The sequence below is a fragment of the Mirounga leonina genome, unplaced genomic scaffold (assembly GCF_011800145.1).
Source record: "Mirounga leonina isolate KUSES-001 unplaced genomic scaffold, KU_Mleo_1.0 Mir_173, whole genome shotgun sequence".
NCBI lineage: Eukaryota > Metazoa > Chordata > Mammalia > Carnivora > Phocidae > Mirounga > Mirounga leonina.
This window is the reverse complement of record NW_023270447.1, coordinates 44,603,220-44,620,389: the sequence shown is the minus strand read 5'-3', so window position 1 is coordinate 44,620,389 and position 17,170 is coordinate 44,603,220. Positions and strand designations below refer to the sequence as shown.

The following is a 17,170-nucleotide window of genomic DNA, read 5'->3' as shown; positions in this document are numbered from 1 at the left end:
TGGCTCAGTTGGTTAAGCGGCTGCCTTCGGCTCAGGTCATGATCCTGGAGTCCCAGGATCGAGTCCCGCATCAGGCTCCCTGCTCAGCAGGGAGTCTGCTTCTCCCTCTGACCCTCCTCCCTCTCCTGCTCTCTGTCTCTCATTCTCTCTCTCAAATAAATAAATAAAATCTTTAAAAAAATAAAAATAAAAAAATAAAAATAAAAGTCAAATTACATTTTTGTGTTCATAGCTGACTTCTGTGTGGTTAATTTTAATGTGAGGCCATTAAAACCATCTGATTAGTCACATTTAAATTAAACGCCAAAATTCCTACAAAGTGCCAGAAGTTGTGCAGACCCCCTGACTTCATTTGATGTAAAGACTGGTTAGTATTAATCCTAAATAACCAATATAAACATCATTGCTCAAGAAATGATTAAGATTCATACATTACATCTCCTGAAGAAAACACAGCTTTGGGATTAATCTAAAACCAGTTTAAAATACTCTTTGTTGGGGCTCCTGGGTGGCTCAGTTGTTAAGTGTCTCCCTTTGGCTCAGGTCATGATCCCAGGGTCCTGGGATCGATGTGAGCCCCACATCGCGCTCCCTGCTCAGCAGGAAGCCTGCTTCTCCCTCCCCCACTCCCCCTGCTTGTGTTCCCTCTCTCACTGTCTTTCTCTGTCAAATAAATAAATAAAATCTTAAAAAAAAAAAAAAAAGATACTCTTTGTTTTTTGAACATTCCTTTAATTCACTGAATAAATACCTGCCCACAGGAAAAGTGAACTAAGTGAAATCTGCCTGATTAAGGTCACATGACAGAGCAGAGGCTACACAAATTATCAGTCTCCTCAGTTTTCCAGTTTATTTCCCCAGCAAATCACACCAGGGTTAAATAAATAATAGAGCGGGCTATTTGAAAGACTTGATATCTATAAAATGTCTACTGGACTTTGATCAACTTTTCCAGTACTGGTAACAGATTTAGGGTGATTACAGATTTAGTTCTTCCTTTGATCAACAGTATACGTATGTCACAGGGCAAGGGAGTAGGCTATGTCTTGGACAAAACAAACTGGCGAACACAGAAGTGAACCTACAACTTGAGCCTTGCTCATGTTCTAAACTGAAAAGCCTAGTCTTTTAAAATTTTTGGTAAAATTCAAAGAATTTAAACAAGATAAAATCACATTTTTATTTTAAGCCTGCAGTTCCCAAGGAAACATTTTATTTCTGATAATAAATGGAATCTTATTATCAGAACACTTTTGGGATAGATTATAAGTTTCTCTAGGGCAGGACCTCAACTAATTATACCTGATTGGTGCTCACTAAACCCATTTTCATCAATGGCATAAAACCTACTATTTATAGTTTATCATATCAATTTTTATTCATTACTTCTCAAGTGACACTAAGAAATTTAGAACTTCAAGGTCCTAAAGAAAAAGCAAGCACTTTTTTTTTTTTTTAAAGATTTTATTTATTTATTTGAGAGAGAGAATGAGATAGAGAGCATGAGAAGGAGGAGGGTCAGAGGGAGAAGCAGGCTCGCTGCCGAGCAGGGAGCCCGATGCGGGACTCGATCCCGGGACTCCAGGATCATGACCCGAGCCGAAGGCAGTCGCTTAACCAACTGAGCCACCCAGGCGCCCCAAGCAAGCACTTTTTAAAACTACCTTTTTTAGCTTCTCATCTTCCCTGTAATTGGTACAAAGCTACACTTTTCACAAGGTATACTGCATTCAGTTCAAATCAGCCAAAATTTTCGATAGTATATGGGTTTAGCATACTACCAGTGCTATAGTAAAAAAAACTTTTTTTTCTAAAGAAATTTATGTGTGAAAAGTAAAACCTCATGTCTAAAAGTTAAAAAACAACACAGAAGCACTATATAATTCAGTGCTAAAGTGGATTATCTATATTAAATACCAAACTAATGAGATATTTTATAAATTTTACAAATTTGTAAAATTCATTAATGTCTTGAAATTATGCTGCTTCTGTGAATTGCTACTGCTTATATAGTTAATAGTCCCTTAAGGAGATCTACTCTGTAATGTTAACAGGAATAAAAATGAAAGCAATTTCTTCCATGATGCATAGAATTTTTTAAAATTGTCACAAAGTACCCCGACTTCCTTCCTTCCTACAACTTTCTACATTCTATTTCATATTTCCATTTTCCCTCTACCCATCTTCATCTTTCTGATTTGTGGCTATCTTATCTCCACTTAACAAAGGAAACTTTCTTTTCCCTTTTTTTGCAGACTCCACATCAATGGTTTTGGTACAATTAAAAACATCCAGATTGTGTGAGTGAAAAAAGATGTTTAAATGAAATCAAAATATTCTCATTTTTTCTGATAAAAAAATTAAATGTCTAATCAATCCATCATAACATATATATATAAACATATAAGCACAAAGAATGAATGTCTTAAAATCTTCAGAACTGCCTTATGAATAATTATACATACAGTAATTATACACAACAGTTACCTATAATTGAAAGACTGTATGTTACAAATATATCACTGATTTAGATTTTTGTTGAATGCACAAAAGGGCTGAATTAATTCTATGTATTATTTTATACTATTAATTCACACTGCCATGTTCATACTTTTTAAGAACAAAAAAAGAAGAAACTTAAAAAGTTTATTAACAAATAGATACTCATTGAAGTATTTTCAGTAAATATAGTGACATGTAAAGGTTACTTTAGTAATATGTGCATTATGCTTTATATTACTTTGGTTCAAAGAAGAAATAACTAGACCTATTTTTTTTAAGGAGGATTTTCCTGGATTTTTGTTATAAACACTGTGAAGCAAAGTATGTTTTTATAGGTCTTGAGTTCATGCACAATATGTTTCTGGGATCATAGCCCAATATAAAAACATTGCTATTCACTGGGGAACAATATTTAATGGCAAAAAGAAAAAAAAAAAAACAGGATGGAGAGAATGAGAAAGAAGAATAAACAAAAAGATGATGGACAAATGTAAAAGGTCTATGAGAAAAAATATATTTGGGACAAAAACATTAATATAGTTTATGATATTTATATTAAAAACATTTTATTTGTTGAAAAAATAATTCTTAAAAACTAAAGTAGTCAACATCACATGTTAAGTATATTACATGACATGCAGAATAAGGCTACCCCTCTTATTTGGCTACATTTGAAAACTTATTTTTTCCCCAATCTGAGAGCAGTCTAAAGCTAATGTGGCCATAACTGTTAAAATGTCTTAGGGAAATGTGCTGCAGAAATTCAAACACTCTAATTCTGCCTCAGTATTTCTTAATGCAGTAGGTTCCGTTGGAGATCTTTTTTTTTTTTTAAAGATTTTATTTATTCATTTATTTGAGAGAGTGAGAGAGAGAGAGAGCACATGAGAGGGGGGAGGGTCAGAGGGAGAAGCAGACTCCCTGCTGAGCAGGGAGCCCGATGCGGGACTCGATCCCGGGACTCCAGGATCATGACCTGAGCCGAAGGCAGTCGCTTAACCAACTGAGCCATCCAGGCGCCCCTCCGTTGGAGATCTTAAAGAACGATTTGTTCTCAAAAGTTCAGGCATTCGCGTACCAGAAAGCAATCGCGGAATCAAATGAGCTCTATAATTTGATATAAGTAAAGCTTTATATAAAGCAATTACATCATCAAAGAAAGAACCTAGTGTGAAAATATTAAGTAAATGGATTTCAAAGATATTGAATTCTGGATATTTTAAAGAATCCCAATAATACATGAAATTCCTTGGATCCTCATTTAAAGTGAGAAATCCATTTCTAAGCATATGTGCACAAGTACCTTAGCCTCTTCATGCCTGCCTGCCTGTCCCCCAGTCAGAGAAGGCAGGATATTTGGTTAGGCATATGTTTATGAATAAAGACAGGAAAATTCCAACTTTAAAACCAAATATTTTCCTTGTTTAATTCTGGTATCTTATTGGTCCATATGCTGCCTCCTCCTCACAGTATGGTACCCTCCTCACAGTATGCTACCAAAATCTCCTGGATTTTGACTTTCTTTTAAAACATAAGGATTAACATCAAGCAGACAGAATTGAGGAGTGGAAATATTGTATGAGAAAGAAGACCAAAACTGATGATGATCTACATACATACTGACACTCTTGCTGAAGACATGAGGTGCTCCATAAATGCTTACTGAAATGCTGTTTTGTGAATTTGTTGTGATAAATTCATCTCCTTCTCTAATTTAAGAATCCTCATAAGTGGGGCGCCTGGGTGGCTCAGTTGGTTAAGCGACTGCCTTCGGCTCAGGTCATGATCCTGGAGTCCTGGGATCGAGTCCCGCGTCGGGCTCCCTGCTCAGTGGGGAGTCTGCTTCTCCCTCTGACCCTCTTACCTCTCGTGCTATCTCTCATTCTCTCTCACTCATATAAATTAAAAAAAAAAAAAAAAAAAGAATCCTCATAAGTTAACCACAATCGGTTCAGTGTAATTTAATGTAAAACATCTGGTGGCACTTTTAAATGCTAAAGGATAGCATTTCACACACTACACCTGCCTCTACACTATCACAGCAGGAAAAGATGAGGTTAACACAGAGAAGCAGAGAGAGGTATCAGGAGAGTTCCTGAACACATCATTTGCTTATATAGATTTGGTTGTGCCCGAGGCCAGCCCCACTCCTAGATTTTCTACAGAACGCTCAGACATTCCTTTTTTCTTTCTGGCTTAAGCTAGCTGGATTTCAGTTTCTACCATTTACAATCATATTTGAGCATAGAATCCTTTTTTTTTTTTTTTTAATGAAAAGATAGTAGTCTTTTAGAACTACTAACTGGTAGAACACAGGTTGGGAAATGTTACTTGGAAACATGGCTATGATTCCTTAGGTGCAGCATCTAAAGAACTGAAAAAGTATTCCTAACTGCTTTCTAAAATAGTTATTTTTTAATATTTTTACTTTCATTTTTATTTTTTTTGAAACAAGAAAAGAACTTATTTCAATGAGGCCAACACTGGGAAGACAGTGAACTAGCGTCTCAAAGACTGTCTCCAAAGTGCTGGAAACACTTCCAGGTTTTTATCAGGAAAATGTGGGACAAAGGTCGGTGGATATGTGCAGCAGGGACAGCAAAGGTCTGGTTGATCACTTTCTTGGGGGTCGGTCATGTGGGGTCTCGCTGGCTCGGGGCAGCCCTTATTGCTTGAGGGGGTAGTTTCATTTCCCATTGGGGGATACTCTGCCCACAGGGTCTTTTGCCTGAGTTAAGAGATAAAGTGTGCTTTCTAATATATTTAAAATATACCAGGAAAAGATCACAGAACTCAAATTTGAATGGAAAAGTAGTTCATTTTCTGGACTGAAACTAACTTACCTGCATTGAAATAAGAATGAAATCAATTAGGCTCCCAATTCCACAAAACCCTACAGTGCAAAACTTTAACAAACCTGGAAAAAAAGATAAAGTCACTTAAAATTCTGGAAGTTCTATAAATATTAACTTTTCTATTTCCCAATAAATCATTATGTATACTATACCACAAACTCTTTATATCAAGAATATAAAATAAACACTTTATTTTGTGTGTGTGATTAATCACATTTTTTTTCTTTTTTTTTTTTAAGATTTTATTTATTTATTTGACAAAGAGAGAGAACACAAGCAGGGGGAGTGGGAGAGAGAGAAGCAGTCCTCCCGCTGAGCAGGGAGCCTGATGCAGGGCTCGATCCCAGGACCCTGAGACGAAGGCAGACCCTTAACGACTGAGCCACCCAGGCGCCCCTAAAATTAACACTTTAAAAACTCAAATCTTCACCTGAAAATATGAGAAAGGTTTAAAACACCCTCCAAATAGAAAAGCTACAATAAAAAAATTAATTCACTTAACAAATAAGTATTATGAACTGAAATAAAAACTCTAATCTCACAAAATTTCTTAAAAGTCCTAAAGAAATAAATCTTTAAATTGCATTATGCCAGAGCTATAGAACATCTCTTAGTCCTTATTTAGACTTAATACATTATGTGATTGAAATTTTAATACACGTTTACACTAGAAGTTCAAACAAATAAAGATTGTCAAGTCACAGAAAAAATAACCAAGATGAAACTTTGATCTTATAGTTAAACTGCAAACTTTTATTAGCAACCCAATTTTTATCCTATACTTAATTATCTTAAATTTATCCTATATTTTTTAGAAAAAAGCATCTCATGTTCATTAATTCTACACTCAAAATCAACAATTCTATGCACTACATACATCTCTGCCTTCAGTCACAACCTTGGAACTAAGGTACTGAACAGATCATTACAGAGCATAGAATCTAGGACATACACAATGATATAACAGAAAACCATGATGATGGAATAAAGAGACAGGTTGGGGGTGCGGGTGGGATGAGTAATCTTTCTTCTATATTTAAACTTAAATTGCCTTCCAGACATATAAAAATGGTAGGAAACAAGACTCTTCGTGAAAGGGTAGTTCTAAGTATCAACTACAAACAGATGCCAGCTAAAATCACAAGAGTGGATGAGATCACCTCCTGCACACAATTTGGAAATACACAAATAAGATTGAAATATGTAAGCACATTAGATGATTATTTTTCCCTTTTTAGTATTAGACATATCACAGAATAATGTTGTAAGTACTAAGATAACACATGTTCGAAATCACTTTAAAACTACTAAAATATAGAGATTATATAAAATTCTGCTTTCACTTTTCTCAAAACATTTGTTATGTTACCTATTGTTTTATATTTGTTCTATCTGTCTCATGGAAGTCCCATTAGGGGAGGGTCTTTTATCTGGTTTATTTACTCCTGTGTCCTTAGTACCTACAACATCGCCTAACACATAGTAGATGCTGGATACTTGTAAAATGAATGGATAAGTTGTCTCAGCTTTTCTCTTTCCTAAAGACCTCTAACTTTGTAGCCATTATCTTATATAACTACTCCTTTAATTATTTTTTTCATTAGTTGCATTTTATTATAGTTGCCCAGGGAACTTGATCCACTCAACTGGTATATTTTCTCCATTCACTCATTCATTCTAGTTCTGAAATGTATCCCTCTTCACACAGCAATTTAATGTAAATTTGGAAATATCACAGAGGTTCCCTTTCTTCAATTTTCTTTTAACACGATTAATTTTAAGAATGGTTCTGGGGCACATGGGTAGCTCAGTTGGTTAAGCTCAGGTCATGATCTCAGGGTCGTGAGATCGAGCCCCCGTCCGGCTCAGTGCTGGGCATTGAGCCTGCTTAATATTCTCTTTCTCTCCCTCTGCTCCTTCCCCAATGCCCCTCTCCCCCTCTATTAAAAAAAAAAAAAGATTTTCAAAAAAAGTTTGTCTTTAATTACTTGCTACTCTATTAAGAAAACATAACCATGTCAGAGCCTTTGCTCTTGTTATGACCGCTTCCAACAATAGTCTGTAGATCTCATTTCTCAGGCTACTTCTTCAGAGAAGTCTAATATGTCTATCTAATGCAGCACACAGCTTCCCCACAAAGCCCCTTGCCCTATCACATCTCCCCTATTTATTGCCTTTTTGGCGCCAATTAAAAATCTGTAACAGCCTCGTTTGTTGGTTTGTTCATTCATTCTGTCTTCCTCTGCCATGTAAATTCCTCAAGACAGGGTCCTTATCTTACTCAAGTCAATTCCTTGAACAGTACCTGACAGACAGTAAGAGTTTGATAAATATTTCTTGTATGACTATCAAAAACCTAGCAACAATTTAAATGTTTAACAGGGAGAAATTATCTCAGAAAATTAAGGTATACCTAATAAGAGGAGAGAGTACTATGCAGCTATTTAAAACAATGACATAAAAGTATATTTATTGGCAAAGTAATGTGATAACACTCAAAAAGAGAACAATAATGAGTCATTAAAATCTTGATATTCGGGGCGTCTGGGTGGCTCAGTCGTTAAGCGTCTGCCTTCGGCTCAGGTCATGATCCCAGGGTCCTGGGATCGAGCCCCGCATCGGGCTCCCTGCTTAGCGGGGAGTCTGCTTCTCCCTCTCCCACTCCCCCTGTTTGTGTTCCCTCTCTCGCTGTGTCTCTCTCTGTCAAATAAATAAAACCTTAAAAAAAAAAAAAAATCTTGATATTCTGCTGCTGAACCCCTTCTTAAGGGTGCTTCAGAAAAATGAACAGAAGAGGTTCCTGTTCAGGTAAAATATTAGATAAGGGCATGATATGTGTGTTTGGAACTTTGGTGAGTGTCACCTACTCCTGAAGTCACACATTTAAACTACAGAACAGATCCAAGATGATACTTAAGCATTTAAGCAATCTGCAAACTGACCTACAGTGACAGACAGCAGATGAGTGTTTGCTAGGGAAAGATAGGGGATAAGGAGGGCCAAGAGGCAGGGATTACAAAGGGCAGGAGGAAGCTTTGGGGAGTGACATATATGGTCATTATCTTGATTATGGGGACTGTTTCATAGGCGTACACATATGCTAACTTATCAAACTGTACATTTAAAATATGCATGTTAAGATGAACCATGAGAGACTATGGACTTTGAGAAACAAACTGAGGGTTCCAGAGGGGATGGGGGTGGAGGGATGGGTTAGCCCGGTGATGGGTATTAAAGAGGGCACATTCTGCATGGAGCAGACGTGTTATATGCAAACAATGCAATGTTTGTTATATGCAAACAATGAATCATGGAACACTACATCAGAAACTAATGATGTAATATATGGTCATTACCATAACATAATAATAAAAAAAATATGCATGTTAATGTATATCATTTGTACCTCAATAAAGCTGCTTAAAAATTAAGGAACTAAGTTGATCATTTTTTTTTAATTTAAAGATTTTTATTTATTTATTTGACAGAGAGAGAGCCAGACACTTAACAACTGAGCCACCCAGGCGCCCCGGAACTAAGTTGATTATTAAAAAAAAATTTGAGGGTGCCTGAGTGGCTCAGTTGGTTAGCCTTCAGCTCAGGTCATAATCCCAGAGTCCCGGGATTGAGTCTCGCATAGGGCTCCCTGCTTAGCAGGGAGTCTGCTTCTCCCTCTGACCCTACCCCCTCTTGTGCTCTCTCTCACTCTCTCAAATAAATAAAATAAATCTTGAAAAAAAATTCAAAGTTTAAAATCATTACAGTGATTTATATCCTGTTTCACTCCAAACCTATAATATTAACTGTGGTCCACCTATTTCTGCAAATGTAATATAAAGGATAAGTTTAATAATGGAAGTTGCCAATACTGCTATCTTAAACTTGTTATAGCTTTCAAAATATAAAAATATTTTATGAAAATAAGATAGGAAGGACACTAAGGGTTAAAGGAGATAATGAGAAAAAGTAAAAACTTAGAATAGTACATGGTACGTGGCAAACATATGAAATGTTAGCCCAGCCATTATGTCTCCTACCACTGTTTCACCTATTCCTACAATTATTATTCACTGAGAAATGTAGATGGCATAAATTACATTCTTTATATAGTAGGATCATCTAACCTAGTCTCTTATCTTGCAAATTCCTTCTGCCTGGGTTACTCCCAAACTACCTGAAGATCCCTTCCAATGTGCAGTGCTCTTGTAGTCTCCTCAGCCATCTCTACATTTATATGTGTTATGCTATTCTCTACCTTGACTCCTCCTCTGCACTCCCCACCCCGTTCCCAATCATCTAGCTAACCTCTAAGAGTTGTTTAAAACTTCTAGAAGTCTTCTCTAATGTCCCCAGGATGAATTTAATAATATTCCTTGATGCTCCCCAGCCCTGCCCTTAACTTTCAGCATTGCACATATCCCATGATACGGCTTATATATTTTTATTTATCTGTCTTCCCCTTCCCTTCCATGAGCAACGGGAAGTCACTGTTGGATCATTCCCATGCCTAGTCAATAGGACTACTGAAGGAACAAACCCTATCAAGAGTAAATTATCTTATTTGCAAACAATGATCAACTTGAACAACACAAAGTGGCATACATTCTAAAGCATTTATTAAAACCAATACAAACTATTACTCTTATAGATTTCATTATTTTGAGCATAATACCAGTTTTTTAAAAAGTGAGGTTATTTGTGAACTACCAAAAGTAGACTGACATTTTTTTTCCAAATAAAAAAGTGTCTCTTCGTACAGACACTATTTACTAACTTCTTATTTGAAAAGGACTATCAGCTTTAGATTTTAAAATCTGTTTTAAAATTCCAAATAAAAGTGTTTCTAATAAAAAAGGATCTATTTTTATCCTGAACCATTACTATTATATATTCTTTCAAAAAGATTATGCTGCCAGGTGACATTAATAAAGCTCATGTTTTGAGTATACTTTATACTTTAGTAACCTAAACTTTATATTTCAAAAACATGAATTCAGGGCGCCTGGGTGGCTCAGTTGGTTAAAGCAACTGCCTTCGGCTCAGGTCATGATCCTGGAGTCACTGGATCGAGTCCCGCATCGGGCTCCCTGCTCAGCGAGGAGCTTGCTTCTCCCTCTGACCCTTCCCCCTCTCATGTACTCTCTCTCATTCTCGCTCTCTCAAATAAATAAATAAATCTTTAAAAAAAAAAAACATGAATTCAATCAAAGGATTTATATGGGTATAAAATAAAAAGAACCGAGATTAATTTGGGGTATTTTTAAAAATTCTGGTATTTTTTTTCTTTTATTACAGGTTGAGTCTTGCAAATACTGCTGTCTGCATAACTGTTTTAGAGAATGTAGATTATTGCATATTGAAGTTGCTATTTCCCAAACCACAGGTGTTCTAGAATGATTTGGTAATTAGCTATCACTCTTCTTTTTGTACCTATACCTTTAAAGAGCTTTCAAATCTTAGAACAGCTTAACCTATAAATCCCTTTATTTGTCCCATGATCTGTGGATATTATATACCAGTCCAAACTGGTAACTTCAAACTAAAAAAAAAAAAAAAAAGGAATAATATAACCAAAGATTTTTTAAGATTTGGGCTTAAAAACACTTTGTTATTCTCATAATAAGAAAGTATTTACATTTTAAAAGGAATACCACTATGAAAAGAGTATCTCTCCCGTTAACTGCTCCAAAAGAGCTATTATCTTTGGGAATCCATAATCTTTTAATGCTACAGTTGGGCAAAACAAAATATGCTAGTTATTGCATATTAAAAAAAATTACAGATGTTAACAGTTAAGAATACAAAGAGAGAATATTATTAGAAAAATAAGGTTTCATTAAAAAAAGTTTCTAGTTAATGTAGCACTTGCATACTGAGGAAAAAATCAATTAAAGGAAATAAAGCTATATATAAATCACAGTCATGGGCTAAAAAGGAATTTGAAATATCTGAAAAGAAAAATTTGGGGGTGGCTGGGTGGCTCAGTCGGTTAAGCATCCAACTCTTGATTTCAGCTCAGGTCTTCATCCTCAGGGCATGAGTTCAAGCCCCTAATTAAAAATAAAAAATTTGGGGGCACCTGGGTGGCTCAGTCATTAAGCGTCTGCCTTCGGCTCAGGTCATGATTCCAGGGTCTTGGGATCGAGCCCTGCATCAGGCTCCCTGCTCGGCAGCAAGCCTGCTTCTCCCTCTCCCACACCCTCGCTTGTGTTCCTGCTCTCGCTAACTCTCTCTCTCTGTCAAATAAATAAATAAAATCTTTAAAAAAATAAAAATAAAAAATAATAAAAAATAAAAAATTTTTAAATTAAAAAAAATTTTTTTAAACTTTCTTAAAGGAATTTTTATTTTATTTTTTCTTAATGTTTTTTATTTATTTATTCATGAGAGTCAGAGAGAGAGAGAGAGAGAGAGGCAGAGGCAGAGGGAGAAGCAGGCTCCCTGCCCAGCAGGGAGCCCAATGCGGGACTCGATCCCAGGACCCTGGGATCATGACCTGAGCCGAAGGCAGACGCTTAACCATCTGAGCCACACAGGCGCCCCTCTTAAAGGAATTTTTAGATCTTATCAAATTTTATTCAGTCTCACCCCCAACACATTTCCCTTATTTAATCCTGAAGTAAAATTTATATAATGAAATACCACATTCAACACTAAACTACTTAGAAAAAGCAAGTTTCATATTGCATGATTGATATTATTTATTCTGTTCTTATAAAATTCCAATGGTCATAAAGAGTTTAAGGAAGTATTTAAAAGGCTACCACTGCTTCTCATAGGCATGAAGATTAAATAAGATTATAAGAAAAATAGGGTCACCTGGGTGGCTCAGATGGTTAAGCATCTGCCTTCAGCTCGGGTCATGATCCCAGGGTCTTAGGATCGAGCCCCACATTGGGCTCCCTCCTCAGTGGGGGAGTCTGCTTTTCCCTCTGCCTCCCCCCTCTGTCTTTCTCTCTGACAAATAAATAAAATCTTTAAAAAAAAAAATACAGTAAGTTATTTAACGATTAAAAACAAAACAAAACAAAACCTTTACACTGTAGCATAATGTTGAATGTTAAAAATTGCACTTGCAGGGGTGCCTGGGTGGCTCAGTCATGAAGCGTCTGCCTTCGGCTCAGGTCATGATCCCAGGGTCCTGGGATCAAGCCCTGCATTGGGCTCCCTGCTTCGCGGGAGGCCTGCTTCGCCCTCTCCCACTCCCCCTGCTTGTGTTCCCTCTCTCGCTGTGTCTCTCTCTGTCAAATAAATAAAATCTTTAAAAAAAAAAAAAATTGCACTTACAAGTTTATGGAATCTCAGCCTCTAAGGGAAAGGTTCTCTTTGACTCAAGCTCATAATAGATTGGAGTAGCGGTGGCCAGGGAAAAGCAGCTCGTGGCAGGAAACAAACATTCACTAACCAGAGCTACTACACAGAGCTTTATAACCCAAAGCTTTACTTTGCAGGAAGAAAAATTCACAATATACATGCCGACATATTATTATGTGCTGCAGTAAGACAAACACATTAACTTACACATATGACGTGACAGCTCATCTGACACACATCACAAGAAGCCAAAAAGTCACTCATTAAGCCAAATATATAAAATAGATTTACTATTCAAAATCATCACAGAATAAACTGTTCTAAAGAACAGTGTTTCCCCTTTCCTCCTAACCTTTTAAAAACTTACTAAAAGTTAGAAATCTTTCCAACATATATACATAAGTCTGTCTTTGTAAAGAGAACACGGAGAAAATATGAAGATAAAGGCAGAAGGCTTCAGGTGTATGCTTATCATCACCATATCATTTTACTTTCTCATTATGAATCTGGTTTCTCTGTCTGGACAGCCAGCCAGCCAGCAGCCAGCCAGCCAGACATCATCTAAAAAGAGAGTTAGACTAAAGGATTGCTTTTTTAGCAACTCCGAGGCCTTCTGTGCAGATCACATGGCTTTCTGCTGTAGGGAAAGGTACGGCTGCTCTAACACATGGTAGGAAAGTGAGCTGCGCTGTCACTCAGGCCAGGACCACGGACGGCATCAATCTCCTTCCACCTTTCTCTGCCACCAGTCCTTCTCTGTTCTCAGCCATTTCCCTCAATTCCTCCAGTAGCATCTTCCTGAAATATGAGTCTGACCATGACTCTTTGCTTAAAAACTTTTATGGCTTCTGATGTTTAAAGGGTAAAGTCCAAACTCCATAACAAGACACTCAAAGACCTTTATAATCTGACCACAGACTAGCTCTGCAGTCACTTTTCATCTCCTGCCATTATTGTTCCTACAGCAAAAGCTCAACTATCCACCATTCTCTCAGCGTGCACACATGCTCTGTCACACCCAGTGCCTTTGCACATGCTGTTCTGTGTAATGCCCTCAATCTCTGTAATCTGTTCATCCTTCAAAACCTAGTTCAAATGTCACCTCATCTAAGAAGTCCTCCCTCACACCCCAAGGCTGACTAAATCAGTCCCTCTTCCGTGCTCTCATAGCACTTTGTCATGGTTCTGTAATAGCTGTATCATAAATGGACCCACCAACATATTTATTTCCTTTTTAACCAATATAAACTATGATCATCATTTCCAGAGCACTTACTTACTTAACAGATAGTAAATGTAGAATAAATGTCTATTAACTGAACAAATCTGTGAGTTCCAGGTAAGGCTGTCAGAAACATACTTCCCACTAACACCACTCTTTGATCTTTGGTGGGTAGCAACATGGAAAGAATATTAGCCATGCTAGCTGGAAAGCAGAGCATTGAGAAACTTAAATTTTGCTCAGTAAAGGGCTAATATAGAAGCAGAGTACTACAGTAAATAAAGCATGATCTCTTGAGCCAGAAAATTTGGGTTCAAATTCAGGTCACTAGCAGAGTGTCCTTGGGTAAATCTCTTAATCTCATGACAATTTCCCTATCCATAAAACAAGGATGATAACAACAAATATGTCACAGAATAAAACAAGGCCTCTAGGGTGAGTAAATCCCTTAACCTCTCTGGTGACAATTTCCCTACCTGGTAAAGAAGATTTAAAGAGGATGATAAAGTCAGAGAGCTGTAAGGCCTAACTAAGGGCAGGCATATAGAAGTATTGTTTAAACAAAAGCTATCATCAAATGTAAATGGTTTTCACAAGCATTAGTCACTATGGTAAATGGGAAGATTACAGCTAGAAGGAACGTGTGTGTGGGGGGATGCTAAGGTTAACAGAAGGCAGGCTCCACGCCAGCTCATGCCGGTTGCCATAGTTCCAACCCAAGCTTCTCCTGAAAGAAAGCTTCTATTCCCAAGGGAACACTGACAGAGGTTCAGGTAGAAGGCAAATATTTTTAGAAGGATAGAAGAGATACGCATTTATTCATAAAATATTTATTAAATGTCCACTATGTTCCCGGTACTAACAATGACAACTCAAGCCTACTGTCCTAAGGAAGTGCTTATACTATTTTGCGTGTATTTTCATAAAGATGAAAGTCAATATTCCTTACCCAAGTTGAACCATAGAGCTAACAGCTAGCTCTATACTCACAGAAGAACATTAGCTATTCAACTCCAGTTACGTGGAACTTCTAACTATTAATAGTATGCAAAGATTTAATCTATAAAAATCAGTATATTTAGGGGTGCCTGGGTGGCTCAGTCGCTTGGGTGTCCAACTCTTGATTTTGGCTCAGGTCATGATGTCAGGGTCCTGGGATTGAGCCCCAAGTTGGGCTCTGTGCTCAGCACAGAGTCTGCTTGTCCCTCTCCCTCTGCTCCTCCCCCTGCTTGTGCTCTCTCTCTCAAATAAATAAATAAAATCTCTAAAAAAATGGAGCGCCTGGGTGCCTCAGTTGGTTAAGCGACTGCCTTCGGCTCAGGTCATGATCCTGGAGTCCCGGGATCGAGTCCCACATCGGGCTCCCTGCTCAGCGGGGAGTCTGCTTCTCCATCTGACCCTCCTGCCTCTCATGCTCTCTGTCTCTCATTCTCTCTCTCGCAAATAAATAAAATCTTAAAAAAAAAATCTCTAAAAAAATAAAATGGGAAGAACAGGTATATTTACCTGAAATACAAGTTTGACAAGGATTTTTTCTTGATGAAACATACTCACCCAAGGCAGGGTATCCAAGGTAAAATCGATCTGCTCCCAACCATCCAAGGAAAAGAGACAGCGCAACTGCCACTTTGTATGAATAGCCATTTCTGTACAAAATTAGAACCTGAGTGTTATATACATGTATTTCCAACATGTAAACATTTTAGGAAACAAAAGTGTTAATTATCACTTATTCGTTAATTTGTTCATTCATCCATTCATTCATTTAATTAATGCCTTTTGGGTAGCTACTGCATGCCAGGCACTATTCTAGGCTATTGGGATATATTAATGAACAAAAGAAACAAAGATCCCTGCCCCTAAAGAGCTTTCAATCTATAGGCAACAAGCAATAAAAATAAACATTTTAAAACTAAATCATATATTATGTTAGAAAGTCATAAATGGGGGCACCTGGATGGCTCAGTCAGTTAAGTGGCTGCCTTTGGCTCAGGTCATGATCTCAGGGTCCTGGGATCAAGTCCCTGGGATTGAGTCTGCATTAGCTCTCTGCTCAGCAGGGAGTCTCCTTCTCCCTCTCCCTTTGCTCCTCTGCTCCCCTCCCCCCGCTCGTGCTCTCTCTTTCTCAAATAAATAAAATCTTTTTAAAAAAAATCATAAATGCTATTAAAAAAAGAAGTGGAGCAAGTCATTTAGGGAATTCAGAATGCCAGAGGTACAGACAAGGGTGATCTAAGATATAAATAGGGTAATAAGAGTAGGCGTCATTGAGAAAGTGATATATAAGCAAAGACCCGAGGGAGGTGAGTTAGTTAGCACGCCACACCTCTAGGGGGGGAACATCCCAGGCAAAAGAACTGCTGCGGTGAGCGCAGCATACCTGACATGTTTGAGGTCTATAAAGGCGGCCAGTATAGCAGGAGTGGAATTAGAGAACAGAAGAATAGTAGGAGCTGTCACAGAGATGACAAGAGGCAAAGAGGGCAAATCATGTATGGCCTTGAATACCGCTGTAAAGACTTTGTACTCTGAAGGATATGGGAGACTACTCCAGGATTTTAAGTAGACGTGTGATATGATCTGATTTAGATTTTAAAATAACTCTAGATGCTCTGCTGAAAATAGACTGTAGGGGAGTACTTGTGAGCTATTGTCACAGTAACATTGTATAACAAACCACCCTAAACCTCAGTGGCTTACAACAATAAGCAATTATCCTCATACTTGTAGACTGCAATTGCCTGTGGTGCAGCTGATCTAGGGTGGGTTCAGCCAGGAGATGCTGCTTCAGGCTAAAGTTTGGGTCAGTCTGAATCCAAGTTACTTATTTAGTTCAAATCAGTTCCTCTTAAGTTTTTCTAGGGCCCAGCTGAAGGTATAGCATTTACCTGGGACTAGTTCTTTTCAGAACATATCACAAAGATTCAAGAAGAGAGCTAAACCTCACAAGCACATTTAAGCCCCTGCTTGTTTCATACCTGCTAGCATTACATAGGACAAATACAATTATATGGTCAAGCCCCAAATCAATAGAGTGGAAAGTATACACCACCCAGTTAATAGTGATTGAGAGGGATGAATTTGTTTAACAAATGCAAGCTACCACAAGGACAAAGGAGTCTGAAGGTTCTTGCCATAATCCAGATGGAAATTAATAGTGGCTTTACCTGGAGTCATAGCAAAAGAAATACTGAGAAGTAATCAGATTCCGGAAATATTGTGAAGTATAACAACTGGATTTCCTGATGTATTCAATTTAGGGAATGAAAAAAGAAAG

General features: G+C 37.5%; 1 protein-coding gene across 1 annotated transcript in view; it reads right to left on the bottom strand.

The window, feature by feature from the left end:
- TM2D1 (TM2 domain containing 1) overlaps positions 1-17,170 on the bottom strand; it is a 46,448-nt gene that overhangs the window by 10,741 nt on the left and 18,537 nt on the right. The window contains exons 4-5 of the mRNA XM_035018412.1: positions 15,448-15,539; positions 5,346-5,419 (exon numbers count right to left, since the gene is read on the bottom strand). Coding sequence (XP_034874303.1) covers positions 5,346-5,419; positions 15,448-15,539 — 166 coding nt within the window. The remainder of the gene's footprint in view (positions 1-5,345; positions 5,420-15,447; positions 15,540-17,170) is intronic.